The 15,717-nt window shown below is 38.7% G+C and overlaps 2 protein-coding genes across 3 annotated transcripts in view; one reads left to right on the top strand and one right to left on the bottom strand.

Moving 5' to 3' along the window:
• LOC135204277 (run domain Beclin-1-interacting and cysteine-rich domain-containing protein-like) overlaps nt 1-3,972 on the top strand; it is a gene marked incomplete at its 5' end in the record, with an annotated part of 51,687 nt that extends 47,715 nt beyond the window's left edge. The window contains 1 exon segment of the mRNA XM_064234420.1: nt 3,259-3,972. Within this exon segment, the coding sequence (XP_064090490.1) occupies nt 3,259-3,477 (219 nt within the window).
• Nucleotides 93-12,516, bottom strand: LOC135204278 (uncharacterized). 2 transcript variants are annotated; one of them, XM_064234421.1, is made up of 4 exons: nt 12,475-12,516; nt 7,448-7,979; nt 5,311-5,409; nt 93-209 (listed from the first exon to the last, which is right to left on the bottom strand). In XM_064234421.1, exons 1-3 carry the CDS (start codon nt 12,487-12,489, stop codon nt 5,396-5,398), a joined length of 561 nt encoding a protein of 186 aa, XP_064090491.1. In that variant the 5' UTR covers nt 12,490-12,516; the 3' UTR covers nt 93-209; nt 5,311-5,395. The 2 variants fall into 2 exon arrangements, with proteins under 2 accessions (XP_064090491.1, XP_064090492.1); XM_064234422.1 differs by having other exon boundaries at nt 101-2,952.
• Between the last annotated feature and the right edge of the window lie 3,201 nt (nt 12,517-15,717).

Below are 15,717 nucleotides of genomic sequence, written 5' to 3'. Positions count from 1 at the left end.
AATATGAGTTTTTATTATAAAATGAAGTTTAGCAGCAGTTTACAGCATACTGTATTGTAGTGTGTGAACAGCATAGATAGTTAATAATATTTGAGTTTTATTATAAAATGAAGTTTAGCAGCAGTTACAGCATACTGTATTGTAGTACATTTTGTATGAAGAGCTCAATATTTTAATCTTTTTGTATTTTAAGCACTACAGAATTTACCCTGAAAAGAAGAATAAGAATTTATTAGAAATTATTTTGCATAAAAGTTGTAGTAACTAGGTAGAGTGAAACATAGATGCTTATCAAGTTTTACACTGAAATGATGAATGGGACTTGAGGTAAAAATGTTCATACACAGAGAAACCTTATTTTTTTACATTAGCCATTTTGCTGAGAAACCAGATCATTCTAAAAACAGGTAGTGTTTATGATTAATGAATTAACAGTGAAATGGCTCACTTGCAAAAAAACTTATCAGCAGTAACTTTGGATAGTAAGCAGCAGCTAGTGTGAAGACCAACCATAAGCAGGAACTTGAAGTGAAAAGAGGACATCGCTTCAAGAAAATTCGAAAATCAAAGGAAGAAAATTCGAAAATCAAGGGAGCTGCCTATGTCAGCAAGTGGCTGTTGCAACAGTTTGCAAGAGCACTGGACAGAAAAGTGGTGGCTGTAACAGCACAAGAAATGAGAATTGTTACAAGTGATTGAAGCTTCATCTGACAGCAAGAGCAACCTTAAATGTGGGTTCTGCAGCAATAGCAACTGAGAAGTAAAGAAGTCCAGAGTAGCAATTGTAAGAGAAGCTTTTGCCAAAGGAGGCTGTTGCTGATGAGAAGCAGAGAGAAACCAAATGTGAAGAGCTGCTGTTGGCAGAGGATGCTTCAAACAGCCGATGAAGTGTTTCTAATAGCAGATGAAAAAGAGCCTTTGTTTCTGATGTCAAGCAAGCTGAATGATTGATTGATTCTTGAATCACAGCAGTGTGGTAGGAGTGTTTTTGGACTTCAGGCCATTAGTTTGAATGGGGCATTTAATCTTGTAACAATCAGGATCAAATAGCTGGTGACATCCATCAGAGCAGCAGCAGCAGTTGATGATGAACAGAGCTGTTGTAGTTTTTGCTTTTGGGCAGTATTCACTAACGTCTCTATTTTTTTTGTGACTTTCAGGAGCAGTAGTTGAGGATAGTTAAACTTAAAAAACCAGCAGCAGTGTCAGATGCTTAGGTATCTGCAACTTTGGGACTTGTTTCTGGTGTTAACAACAGATGATTTGTTGGTCTGCTTCTAGAGGTGACAACCATCCTGCTGAGGTACCTTCCATGTTATGCTGCCTTCAACAATGTCTGTTGATGGAGAGAATTTAGTACTTTTGTTAGCAGGAGCATAAGGTGCTAACTTGTGCACACGATTCTCGGCAGTAGGTGATGATGACCTGAAGGAGTATGGAATGCCAGTAGATTTTGGTCAACTGTTCATGCTTACGAGCATTAAATTGTGCAACTGTCAACATCAGCAGGAAGAAGTGATTGTTAATGCACCAGTAGGATCTGAGCAATGGCTGAGGATTAGCATATATTACTGTAGCAGCAAGAGCTGGAGGTGTTGAATATCAGTAATGTAACTGTCAGGAGGAAAGCATTTGAGCCTGTCTGTCAGCAGGAGTATTGAGCCAGTTCTGCACAGTTCTGTTGATAACAGTTGGAGAGAGATATGGGTATCTGTTTCTGTACCATCCAGCAGCAATGTCTGTAGGTGACGAGCATCTATTTCTGTAGACTGATAACAGTTCTGTCACAGGTGACAGTCTATTCTGGTGGAGTATCGAGTGTTATTTTGGTAAGGGTATTGGCAGGCCACAAGGCTGTCAGTAGTAATAGCAGCAGCAGCAGCAGATGATGATGATGGCACTCTTCTTACCCAGTTGGAGCAGCAAGAATTTCAACTCGGAATAAACATAGGTACTTCTCTTGGCCAGCAACATAACCCAGCTATACTTCTTGACAGTCATGGAAGTGGAGATGTTAACAAAGTGCATCTCTTGGCCAGCAACATCAGCATTACAGCAACAGGAACTTAGGAGTATTTCTTGACATTCTTGGAAGTGAAGATACAGGCAGTCCCTGGGTTACGACGGGGGTTCCGTTTTTGAGACGCGTCATAAGCCGGAACATTGTCAAAAATCCTAAGAAAACCTTACTTTTAAATGCTTTGGGTGCATTCAAAACTATGTAAACTGTATTCTTATTGCATTTTTCATCAAAAAAACTATAAATCGATTATTTTGCATTTTTGGTGTCATATTTCATCTGCCAGATCAGTGTTTGTAGGCGTCGTAACTCTGGAGCATGCGTCGTAACCCTGGAACATGCGTCGTAACCCTGGAAATAATTTCTGATGAATATAATTGAAAAGCATCGTAACCTCGGAACGTCGTAAACCCGGGGACTGCCTGTATTAACATAGGTACCTCTCTTGCCCAGCAACATGAACAGTACAGCAACAAATAACCCAGCAATTCTTTTTGACCTCCTTGGAAGTGAAGATGTCTAAAAAAAAAATCTTGTTTTGTCTTACAAGTCACTGTCTGAGCTCTGGTTGCTGGTCTATGCATACATTTTCTCAAGATGTCTTTTTGACAAGATACTTTTGCACTTATCCCAATATCCCAATACAAGCAGCAGTGTTCCAATTTGGTGGAAATCGCAATAAAGCTAATGCACGGTATTCCTTGCTTGCTTACTGCTCTTTCCTGGTTATCCAGGTTGTTGAGGAAATGAAGTATTCTGGGATTAAATGAAATCCTGCTGGACAGATGTGATCCTGGGGTAGTTGAGCCAAGCAGAATGTGGTATTGTTCGACATTTTTTGCTGCTGATTTGTGTGATATTTAGTTTTCTTTGGTTGATTGCAAAAGCAAAAGCTCTTCCCCATTCAGGATCTGTACACACTCACTCTCGTCCTGCAAAGATATTTAAAGTTTAATTGTGTTTTTCCATTGGTCCAAGGCAAAATAAATGTTCCTAACTCGAGATATGAGGGTACAGTACTATATTTGCAAAAGTAATTCTGAAGAGCAATCACAATATTATATAATAGTTCAGAAATTATATAAAACAAAATGATTCTAGTATTATAAAAGTAAAACTAAAAGCTGGCTGTCAGTTTTGGATGGTTACTTGGTATTATCTTTACAGAATCTCTGTATTATATAATTTGTATTTGTGCAGGAGTGCAAGTAATAAATGCAGAATTTTTTAATTTGCAGGTCTGCCTAGGACGTGGGTTTATATGCGAAATTTGCTGTCGTGGAGAAGCTATCTTCCCGTTCCAGTTAGACTCGACAGCACTGTGCGAAATCTGCAGTGCCTGCTTTCATTCCGGGTGTTTCTCGCCAAATCGTTGCCCACGATGCATCCGCAGAGAATCGAGAAGGTTGTCTCACGAGATGCCGACTGGCGAGGACGTTTTTGGTGAGGAATCCTGACCTCGCTTATAAGCTAAATCTGTGAACATATTCCATGAACTTTGCCATAGATAGTCAAGCTTGTTTCTCCCCCTTCCTGTACAATATTGTTTAAGGTTTTTAGAAATTTCTACCAAAGAATTGTTATAAACTGTTGTTAATTCCGAGATTCGAAACTACAGGTGCTTTCATTACACTGTATGTGATGGGAATGGAATAATACTAATAGAAATGTTTTATGAAAAAACTAATTTTAATTCTTGTTAATCTTATTTAGATTTGAAGAATAAGAAATTATATACAATCCTAATATTGTGATAACATTTATGGGTATTATGTATTTTCTTAACATATGCATTTGAAGTAACAATGTAACAATGATGCTGTAAAGGATGGCATCTGTGGTTTTTGCTGTTGAAAGTTCAACTTCAGAGCTATATTTATTTATTGAAGGATCACACTTATTTGCCAAATATATGTATATCGAATTTTAATAAAGACTTTCAGTCCTTTTTCTTCCCTGGTCTCACTTTCTTCCAGCAACTTCCCTATAATATTTTTGGTGGCATGTTAAAATGTTTAGTAATAGCCAGCTCCTTAGGGAAAAGGGATGGCAAAAAACCTGCCTAAGAACTATGGTGGAGATCCCAGTAAGAGAGAGATTGAATGCCAGTGATGGTGTTCTTAAAACGAACAATCCCCAAGAACATGGACAAGATGTGTGTATTTTACACTAAGGTTAGCTGATTAAAGACTTTGTAATGCAAGGAAAGATTAAAGTAAACAAAAAAAACAAAAACAAAAAGGAGGTAAAAGACAAAAGAGAACTTAAGCGTGCAGTCTGAAGTGACCATTCCAGGTAATACGGGAAACTGTATCCCTCCTAAGGGAAACAGACAGAAAGCACCGAAAAGACGAGCGCAACTATGTTGTAAATACCAAGGTTGAGAAACCGTATCTCCAACCAAGGTTGAGAACCATATCTCCAGGAAACAATATTCTAAGCCTTGAGAAACCATATCTCCAGGAAACAATATTCTAAGCCTTGAGAAACCATATCTCCAGGAAACAATGCTCTAATTATGAAGGCTGAGAAACCATATCACCAGGAAGCAGTGTTCTAATTATGAGGCTTGGAAAAACCATTTTTACAAGAAAGAATATTACGGTAATCATAACACTGCCGTTTAGCTGTTTGGTGCCTTTCAGTATGAAAGTTAAATCATGAAGCCTGTTCACTGTATCACGGGAACAAAGTCCAGTGACATGACTTACAGGGAAGTGCATGTGAATAGCCAAGTACCAAGTGAATATTGGCAGAAAATAAAAAAAAAATATTAAAATGAAGCAGCATACTTGTAATTGGAAGTTACAAAATGACTTCGACATAAGAGTTGAGGTATGTTTATAAGAATTTGCAAATAGGGGTGGGAAAGTAATTAGATACCTTTCTATGGCATACTATTCTTACATTGTCAAATCAGGTTGGGGATTGAGAGAACACTAATACAATTAGAGGGTAGTTATAATAGTACAAGTATGTAATGTTAACATTTTATGGTCACTGAAATATGCTGGGAATTTTTAGAACTTGATCTAGATAATTGTACACAACTTTGAGAACTTTGTAGTACTTAGAATTGAATCGCTAATTCGTAGAGTTTCCCAAAAGTTTAATAAGAATTGAATTGCTAATTCGTACAGTTTCCCAAAAGTTATCTTTTTAACATTTTTACAAAACAGCTTGCATATAAGATGTCAGTAGAAATAAGTGATCCCTTTATATCAATACAAACTTAAACTTTAATGTAAATAAAACTTTTAAGAAAATGTCATGCTGAAAAAGATACATACCAGAGATGTCCATGTTTTCAGACTGCTTTTATTGTGACATTGCATTCTAATGTGATTAAGAGTTGTAGATACCACAGAGGTGTGTCTAGTCGCTTGTTTCTGAAAAACAGAAATTAATTAAATCCCTTAATCTCTGAAAAAAGCTAATCTTAATGGCAAATACCACATTTATTATTGAGACATGAGTTGAATGGAAGGTAAAAAGACATTAATATTAAATTATTTCAGCTGTAGAGCCATATACAAAATATTACGATAAAATTAATAGTTATATACAAATATATTAGGAATAAAATAAGAGGTCTAAACGCAGGAAATGTGTTTAGACCACTCTTTAAAAACTAATGATTTTTTAAAACTATCACTGTTAAAAATTGCACAAATTAAGTGGTTTTTTGAACTCTTTGCTCTTTGAAACAAGCTTACAATACATTTTCTCTCTAATTCATCAAATGTTGGTATTCCTAAAGACACAAAGTGTCCACTTACTCTCGAAAACCTTTCTATTCCCATCAGGTACCTAAAAGAGTCATTATAACATACCTTAAGTTTTCGTAGGGTTTCCTTTTTACATTTCATTGCCAGAGGCATACAATACAGGGAAGTACAGAAAGATCTGAACAAATGCACTTTTGCCTCATCATTGCACATATGAAAGTTCCTTAGCAACATATTGCCCTCGATAGTGATGCAATATGGTCATCGTCCTTCAGATTGTCATTAATATTCATGCCGAGATATTTACATGACTCAACGACTTCCAACCTGACGTCATTAATATAGAGTGACGGTTCACTAAATGACATAAAATTCCTGGGCTTTATAACAAGAACTTTGGTCTTGTCAGGATTGGCTTCAAGATAATGGTACTTCAAATATTCCATACTTTTATCTATGAGTATTTGCAACGCTTTTAAAGATGGGGCTAAAAGTATTATATCATCTGCATAAAAGATATGATTCACCTTAACCTCTCCCACTGTGCAACCACCTTCCCTGCTGAGGACCTTTGTACTTAAGTCATCCACATATACGGCAAACAGAAGTGCTGATAGAACTCTACCCTGTCTAATACCACAACTGGGTTTAAAAGGAGAAGAAAGACTATTGCCCCACATTACTCTAAAGTCCTGAGTTTTGTACCAGTACTGTAGCAGTGCTATAATGTAAAATGGCACACGTCTTCTCTTTAAAATTTGAAATCATCTTTCATGACACACACTATCAAAAGCCTTGGACATATCCATTGCGCATACAAAAACTGGAGTGTTTTTTTGACCTATAAAACTGGCATGTTTGTTTAAAAAGAAAAAGGGCCATATCAGTGCTGTGTTTAGTTTTATAAGCAAATTGATTATCCGAAGTTGTTAACAAGTCTTTGCATCTTTGTAGGATGATGCATTCTAATAGCTTAGAAATAAAGAAGCAAGGGCTATTGGACGATAGTTATTCTTATCAGAGAGAGACTTATGGTAATCCTTAACTAAATTCAGAATTTTTATTTCAGTCAGATTTTTTGATACGAAATGATGCCTGAACAAACAAGTGAACAAAAGTGACAGATGCACATACAGAGTTGGATGGGCATATCGTAAGTGATTCCCTGTGGTGTGGTCCTTTCTTCATCTTCATTTTCCATCGAAAAAGACATTTGTGGATGGTTCGTACCTTCCATAATATGAGCATAATGATTCTTCCAACCTTCTGCTATGTTTGACTCTCCCCTTATTCCATCAATACTAACCGGTAGTTTGGTAGTTTTCTTTCTTATTTTGTTTATTGTTTTCCAAGGATTTCTCCTGCTCATATCTCTAGCGATTTTTCCCTTGTTGTTTTGTTTACCGCCTTCTTGCAGACTTTGAGTGCCTTTTAAAATTTCGTTTAGACAGGACCATCTCATCGTATTGCACACCCGATCTCGGCATTCCCATTTCCTTCCATAATAAATACTTTTGTCTGGCTGTAATAAACTTAAATTAATGATAAGTTGATTTTAGTCAAGATAAAGGACAATTGTTAGGACAGATAAGGTGTAAAAATCCAAATTGTGTCAAATTTGGATCCACATGTGATTGCTCAAGTGCTCATACGTCTAGTGGAGCGTGGGAACAAAAGCAACAGTATTAGATATACTTGCCTGGTCTGTAGGTAATCAAGAACAATTTTGGTTTTGTTTTCCTTGACTCAGGAACTTGTATTGCATGTTGGCCTTGTCGATTTGACTCTTTCCTCAGGATGTAAATGACACTCTTCTGTTGTGGTGGAAGAATGACGACAGGTTCACTTTCCTCGTCATCTTCTGGGAGATGAATGATCATTATGTTATATATTTCCTTTGGTGGCTCGAAGAGTATTATAGGGCGAGTTTCCTTAATAGGCCGAGGTTCGCTCGGGATGACATATTGGTAGTAGTTGTAGGTAACTACGGGGGCTGTACATTTGCCATCCACATGGAGAACCAACCCACTTGGACACGGTTGTGAGTCAGTGTTGTTATGATGAGACTTCGCTACCAGGTCTTGTTCAGTATTTGTCCTATTGAAGCCCAGTCCTCGATTCCTATGAAATATGGTGCGAAGAACAAACTCCCGAGTGAGAGGTGTATTTACCCTGCTGATGTGACTGTCTGTGGTTGGTCTTACTGTTGCAGTAATCAAGCATAAGACGATCTGAAAGTACAACAGGTTTTTCAATATATGAAGACAGACTGTACACATTATGAAAAAAATATGACAAACTTGATGAAATGGACTTACAGTATACTGGAAATACACGACTTTCAAATATAAAAATACATTCACAGTATAAGGTACAAAGTATCAGGAAGATGACAATGGTAAATATAGAAAATTAAAAACCGATAACTTAGTAATATTGAGATTCTTAACACTATTATTAACATGCCTACAGGTGGCGGATATTGGTATAGAGGCTAACCAGTTCGCCGAGGAGCCATAACTGCATTTTGTCTTGTTACAGATAATACAACAAGAAAGCAAATTTAAAACTGAACTAAAAACTCCCCTACTCTGCAGGAGCTACGATACTGACGAGAAAACGCTAAAAGACAATTATAAAATATAAGAAAAGCCTCGTTTTGGACAAAAAGGGCCCGCCAGAGAGTGAATTATCTCTGTGGAGGGCTGTAGATAAAACCAAAAAAAAAAAGTGAAGCAACGTGATTCAGATATTAAATCATGATGGACGCTCAGATCTTTTGCGCCAAAAGACTTTTGACAACGGCAGTGATCCAAAAAATAATAAGTAGAATAATGACTCATTAAAGAGAGGGTGTTCTAATACACAGATTGTTGCTGTGTATGTATACGTACATAAAGACCGAGACGCATCTGTACACAAAACCTCTGTTAATTTTTGAGATGACAACATAATTCAATGTCCACACTATTTTTTCCACTAGACAGTAAACTACAGCATTTCCCCTTTTAGATATTAACAAACCCTTTTCCCAGTTGTTTTAACCGTTAATACTATACGTTTCTGACACTCGTTAGATCAGTGGCTCTTAAAACTTTTTATTACCACGCCCCCTCCAAGAAGAGTTGGTCCTTTGTTTCACGTCCCCCTTGTATCTATGAGTAAAATTCCACCCCAGATGAGAGAGAGAGAGAGAGAGAGGTTTCGAGTGGTAGGAAGGGAGGTCAATAATTATTGTTCACAAACTTCTGAACATTAGTTCTTTTCAAGAGAATAACGAATATAATTAGTTTTTTTTTTTTTTATTTTCCCTTGGGCTCGCGCCTCCCCTGGAAATTGCTGACGGCCCCCTAGGGGGACGCGCCCCCCCCAGGTCAGAACCACTGCGTTAGATACTGGATACCTTTCCTTTCTTGGAATTAAATACAGGAAAATTATCACGTGACCTTTCTCGTACAGCGAACGGAATTATTAGAAAAATTAAGAATCATAAGGAAAATTTAATTAATATAGATATAACAAACACCTCTATGCAGCCCATATTCTTAATGAAACACGTGTATACGAGTTTCTCATTTCCGAAGGCTTTGCAATCTAAACCCGCTTATTTTTGAATTAATTATCCTAAGCATATAAATTTTTATATATGATTTTCTATAAATAACATCCATCACATGAAACCACTTTCATTCTCTCTCATTTCTTATATGTATTGTCACATTTACTCCGAAAAAACTATAGTACGTATATGGTTGGGGAGATACTGAGCAACCCAACTGCTTATTCGTCAACTATATTTTCGCTATTCTTCTCCCTTCGTAGCTCACAACATTCACCGCCCTTCCCTGATTACTTCCTAAAAACGCCTTTCTCACCCACTCTCACTCACTTTCCTCACATAAGAGTTTTGGAGGGAACTGGAGGCAATGGTAAATTGAGGCATGTCTCCAACTATAGGTCTAGAAGTTTTCTCTACAACCATATCGCCTCTGATGTTGTGTTGCGACTTGCAAGAAATATGAGCAAAAATATGAGAAACTCGTCTCACTTCACCTCACACCAGCTAGGATATGAAAGAGATACAGACCTCGTTCATTCTGAAGCTTTCCCCCTCGAAAGGAGGCCGAAAATGATTATAATGACAATGAATTAACTCATTTAGTCATGCGGACAACCTAAAAAAAACTCATATATCCAGGCAACGACATACCACAGCACCTTCAAGAATTAAACTTTTTAGGGAAAAACCAATTGTCAGTAGGTCCCAGAAACTTTAGTCTAATAGGGATTGACGATGAAGTATTTTTTTAAATACCCCGATTAAGGATTAACTTTTGACGAGGACACCGATTTTTCAATGCCAGCAGCTTTAAATACTCATGCGCCCTTAATTACGTCAGACATGGCATAGATCGAGAATGCACAGCCTTCCTAATAATCTGGCTTCGTAAAATAAGCTCGTAAATACGCTTATACTAGAATTCAACGAAAAATCATGGGGGATTATCGAATTCAATTTCAGCCGACATCAGGATTTCGAAACGCTACCAACTGTGTCTGATCCTTTCAAACGAAGCATGCGCGTTACACCTTTCAGTGTTGAGATAAGTTTTAAAATCACTTATAAGGCATACAACTAAGTTCATTTACCGAAACTAGTCCTGCCTTTCGCAAATCAGTGTCGTAATTTTTTTACCCTCACTGTTCACTGCTGATAGGGAGATAGGCAGTGGTATTTTCACGCCATTTAAAACCTTGCGTCTATAGGAATCACCTGTCGTACCTCGAGAAATTGTATGAATGATTATTAAAGCAATACAAAAACGAATAGCAAAGCCATCTTAGTCGTAGAATACTTTCAATATATCATATACCAAGTCCATTGCGCTGTATAAGACAGTATTCCCCCCATGCCTGTAACACTAAAATACACATAATAGCACTATAAAATAGTCTGCGACTCTCTCTCTCTCTCTCTCTCTCTCTCTCTCTCTCTCTCTCTCTCTCTCTCTCTCTCTCTCCCAGACACATCACGGTTTAATTGCGACTTATTTTTCCAGTGACTGTTCCTCCTCTGGTGTAGTACTGTTAAGTCAAATGCGGACAATTGGCCCTAGCGGAGCAATAAGTCCTAATAATCGTAAATTTTTCTCTGGTCTGGATTAATCTACCAATAACAAGGTCTCTCTACAACCTAAGATTTATCTGGTTAAATTCCCCAAACGGGACACATCGCCAGAATCTTGTTTCGTGTTGACATTCACTGCTTTGAAAATTTTTGTTGCCATGTTGATATTTCACAAGGACTCGCAATTAACCGATGATGTCTGATTAAAATAAAATAAGCTTCATTTAAAAGCACAATTACCCTAGACTATAATTTTTCTTAAGCGAAGCTTCATTGACGAATTGCTAAAACACCATTTTATTAGTTATGCCAATGTTTTATACATCAGCGACACTATATTTACCTGTAGGGATCGATGGAACAATTATAATCCAAGAGAAACACAAACGCGAAAGAAAATAAATCGAAATGCGGATCAAGAACTGATAATGGCCATGTTTTCTAAAGGTATTGGGGCAGTTCGACGTGGCAGCCATACTTCTGTCCTACCATGAACTTCAGGTCAGGTCACTCAACACTTGATTATACGCTCGAATATACACGTCACAGCGAGGTTATTAATACTTTTCAAGATGTGCAAGCTACTTACGTGTCCCGAGGGCCTATAGACAACACTGATGGCGATTCTTGAGCACAAATAAACAGCCAAAATCTCACAGAACTGGAAAAACACTGATTATTTGGTTAGACCTTCTTCTTGCGAGTACAGAAGACGAGCCCAAGTGTCGCGGAAGTTACCGTCTTCTATCACAGATTTTTAGAAAAAAAAAGTTTTGATGGTGATTTTAATATCTGTAGGTGTTATATGAGCTTATTCCTCTGGGTGAATTAAAGAATCAATTATTTATTACTGAAACACTTTAGGTTGAGTGTTCTTAACATGCAAAACATTGGTTAGTAGACTAGACATTCTAAAAAGTCAACCATGACGTACAACAGTCATTTACCATTTTCTTCTAGTACGAATAAAACTCCACTGATGCAAATCGGTACAGAAACTGAATTTTAAGCATTATGGTGTCCAGTCCCGCAACAACAAATCGTCTAAAGCATGAAAACCGCTAAAAAACGTGAAAAAACCAGTTCAGGCGAAGGAATGGACACTCCTCGGTGTCTCGGAGGGTCTTGTGTCCACAAACCTGCAAACCGCGGCGTAGGATTCCCCAAAGTTTCCGAGAGAGGATGAATTGATGTAAATGAGATACAATTAGGTAAGATTAGGCGGGCTGATAAGCTTAAAGCTTTGCAGAATTCTTCTTACTGGTGGTCGCACCTTTTCACCTTGGAGGGGTGGCTCCACAGTGCGTTAAACTTCAAGTTTTCAACTGTCCTGTTTGGTATGGGGTTCTTAGGCCTATGGACTTATCTGCTCTACTTGATACCACCTTTATTCGACTAAGTGAAAAAATTGTACATTTATAAAAGAAAATATGCTTCAAACCCTCTTGAACATAGGTCTAGCATCCTCTCCCAAAAGCCAATGTGTAAAAACTTGAAAAGACCTCATAAGTCTAATGCTGGCACCAATGTGTCACAATGAGAGAGAGAGAGAAGAGAGAGAGAGAGAGAGAGAGAGAGAGAGAGAGAGAGAGACTTACAAGTAGTATCTTCATGGTTCACCAGGCAGCGACGACCCCAGTGTAGCTCGAATCTTTACAGAGAGGTATATATATATATACGCCACGACACAGGCGCCAAATCTTCATATTGATTAAGAAGAAGAAGAAGAAGAGGAAGAGGAACCTTGATGGCAACAACAACAAGTCTACTACAAGTCCTTGAGCTGTCTGGAGGATCAGTTAGCTCCTCGTGTTACACATTGAGCAAACCCGTAGGATTCCCACAGATCCTGCCACTTATCTTTCCTGTTTCACAGGAGTTTTCGAGTGCCTTATCCTTTTCACTGATTCAGTTTCAATTTCGATTTCAACGCAGGCAATGAATGTAAATGTATTTTGTATAAAGCTTTCTACAGAAGCTGATGTGTTTTGTGCGTTATTGGAATGAATCTTGAGTTCCTACGGATGCAAATGAATTCTGTGAATCTCCTATAGGCAAATGCATTATTGGAATTATTTTCTATAAGAAATTTATTTATAATGATCGTCTTTGAAAACGGAATGACTACGTTAATTACTTACAAAAATGCATCTTGAATTGCCTTCATTGAAAGCAAATGCACTATTTAAATAACTTAATCGTACTGGGAATTATTTTATATTCAAAGAAATATCATATGTGAATTATCTTCAGTGGAATCACATGTATTTATTTACTGACCTATGGGCATCACAAAGAAAATAAGTTCTTACAAACATTTATTTTATAGGTAAATACTTATGACTCCTTTCACAATTATATCTTTAGAAGTCAGATCTCACAGGGCAAAGGCAACGAATACCCTTGATTCTTGGCAATATTCTGGCTAAGTGGTCAGCAGTTCAGCTTGACCACTCTCTTTGAAATGTTTATCATTTATGATCCTGTAGCAATGCTGGAGAGTAAAGAGCTAGATGTTCCAGGACTGCTGGACTCTCCACCAGTTCCTCTTGATGCTGCAGTACTCGAGAACACATTTACGGATTGTTGGTTCAGTTCTCTTCTGATTCCAGTGGTTAAAGTTCCTCTTAGTCTACTTGTAATTCCAGTTGCTGGAGTTCTACTCAGCTCACTTGTGGTTCCAGATGTTGAAGTGCCTCTCAGCTCACTTGTGGTTCCAGGTGTTGAAGTTCCTCCTCTCAGTCCACTTGTGGTTCCAGGCGTTAAAGTTCCTCCTCTCAGTCCACTTGTGATTCCAGATGTTGAGGTTTTTCCCAGTCCAGTTGCTGAAGCTCTTCTCAATCCACTTGATGCTTGTCCACTGGTAAACAGAACTGAAGTTTGCTTCCCACTAAAACCGGTTTTTGACTGTTTCTCTAATCCAGTGGATGTCCTTCCAGTCACAAATTCTGATGATGACTGCCTACCAAATAAACTTTCTGAGGGCCGTCCAGATCCATTAGATGGTTGTCTGATGGGAATTTTCGATGCTACATTTCCACCAAGCCCAGTCAGTGCTTATCCATTTGCTAATGCACTAGCAGACTGAAGTACTTTAAATCCACTTGTTGTGCTCCCACTTGATGATTGTCTGCTTGTGGATAAGATGGTTGACCGTCCTCTGACTCCTGAAATTGACTGGCTGTTTCTGAGTCCGCTGGAAGATTGACTGCTAAATGAATCTGTTCCTAATCCGCCTATGATACTTGCAGTCTGTTCAGGTGCAGTACTGAGAGCAGTTTGGAGATCAATGCCTCCAGGAAGCTCAGGATTTTCCCCGGGTTTGTAATTTACGAAGTATACCTCTGGATTAGTTTTGGGTTGCTCAGGCAAGGTTATTACTTTCTGCTCTTGATCAGACTGCTTGTTTAGAATGTAGATAACATTGTTCTGCTGTGGAGGTGGCACAACTATGGGCTCTTCGTCTTCTTCTTCTGGCAGATGAACAAAGACAACGTTTTCAATCACCTTTGGCGGTGGGATGACAGGGGGAGGGCCACTACTTTTCGGTAAATTCGGAATGGTATAAACATAGTAGTTATTTCTGACCTCAGGTACTACACATCGTCCATCGACATGAAGAATCTCACCTTGGCGGCATGATGACTGTCCCTGTTGAGAGCCTCCACCTTGACTAAATGACGAACTTGTGCTAGAACTTTGTCCAAAGGAGGAACCAAACTTGTTTGGTTCTTGGTCAGGGAAAAAACCAAAACTGCCTGGTCCTTGGCTGAAGGAGGAACCTAAACTGCTTGATCCTTGTCCCGAAGAAGCAAGACTGTTTGCATCTAGACCAGGGGAGGAGCCAAAGATACTTGACCCTGGTGAGAATGAGGAACCAAAACTGTTTGATCCTTGGCCTAAGAATCCCCAACTGGCCGCACTTTGCCCAGGAGGAGGAGGAGGAGGAGGAGGAGGAGGAGGAGGAGGAGGAGGAGGAGGAACCAGAACTGTGTAATCCTCCTGCAGCAGATGAACTAAATCTGTTCGAGTCTTGTCCCGAAAAAGCGAAACTGCCTGAACCCTGTACTGACGAACCAAACCTGTGTGAGCCTTGTCTAGAGACAGACGTTTCTCGCTGCCCAGTAGCGGTTCCAGTCGAGAATTCGCTTCTGCTCTCGGGCGATGAATCTAAATGACCTGATGCTTCTTGAAGAGCAATGACATTTCCTTGGTTAAGAGGTTGGCTACCGGGTATAGGTGATGCCACTCCATGATGGCCAGCTGAGGGACGTTTTGGCAGATCGTAGCTTTGGAGGTTGCTGGACTCCGCTGCTGCCACAAGCAGGGATACGAGGACCTAGAAATGTGTGCAAACGTTAGTGACGTGACTCTTGTGTACCGGGAGTGTATGTATGCATGAAACTGGCGTATCAATACACTTCGCAGGGGAAAAGTTTAACTTCATCAGTGAGATTATAGAAGGTTTAGGGAACCGTTTGTGTGATTATCGAAATCAAGGGGAAATGTGTAGCTGGTTTTTGCGTCTTACGTTTAGAGGCAGTCTTGGGTTTCTGTCTAGCAGCCCAAAAATGACTTCCCATCTCTCTTCTCTCTCTCTCTCTCTCTCATATCACGTAACGATTCAAAATGGTAAATTCTTTAGCTAGATTAATATCAGGAATGGCTTCTCCAGGGACTAAGAGTTAAAAAGCTATCTTTGAAAATATTTTGTTTTCCCCTTAAAAACCAGATAAAAGAAATGACATAAGAACTGATAAGAACGAGGAGATAACAGGCACCTTACCAAGAGCCTCATGATTGGGCAGCTGACAAGAAGTCAGCAGATAATTGCGTTTATA

This window comes from Macrobrachium nipponense, chromosome 44 (assembly GCF_015104395.2).
Source record: "Macrobrachium nipponense isolate FS-2020 chromosome 44, ASM1510439v2, whole genome shotgun sequence".
In the NCBI taxonomy this organism is placed as follows: domain Eukaryota; kingdom Metazoa; phylum Arthropoda; class Malacostraca; order Decapoda; family Palaemonidae; genus Macrobrachium; species Macrobrachium nipponense.
This window is presented reverse-complemented; position numbering and strand designations above follow the sequence as displayed.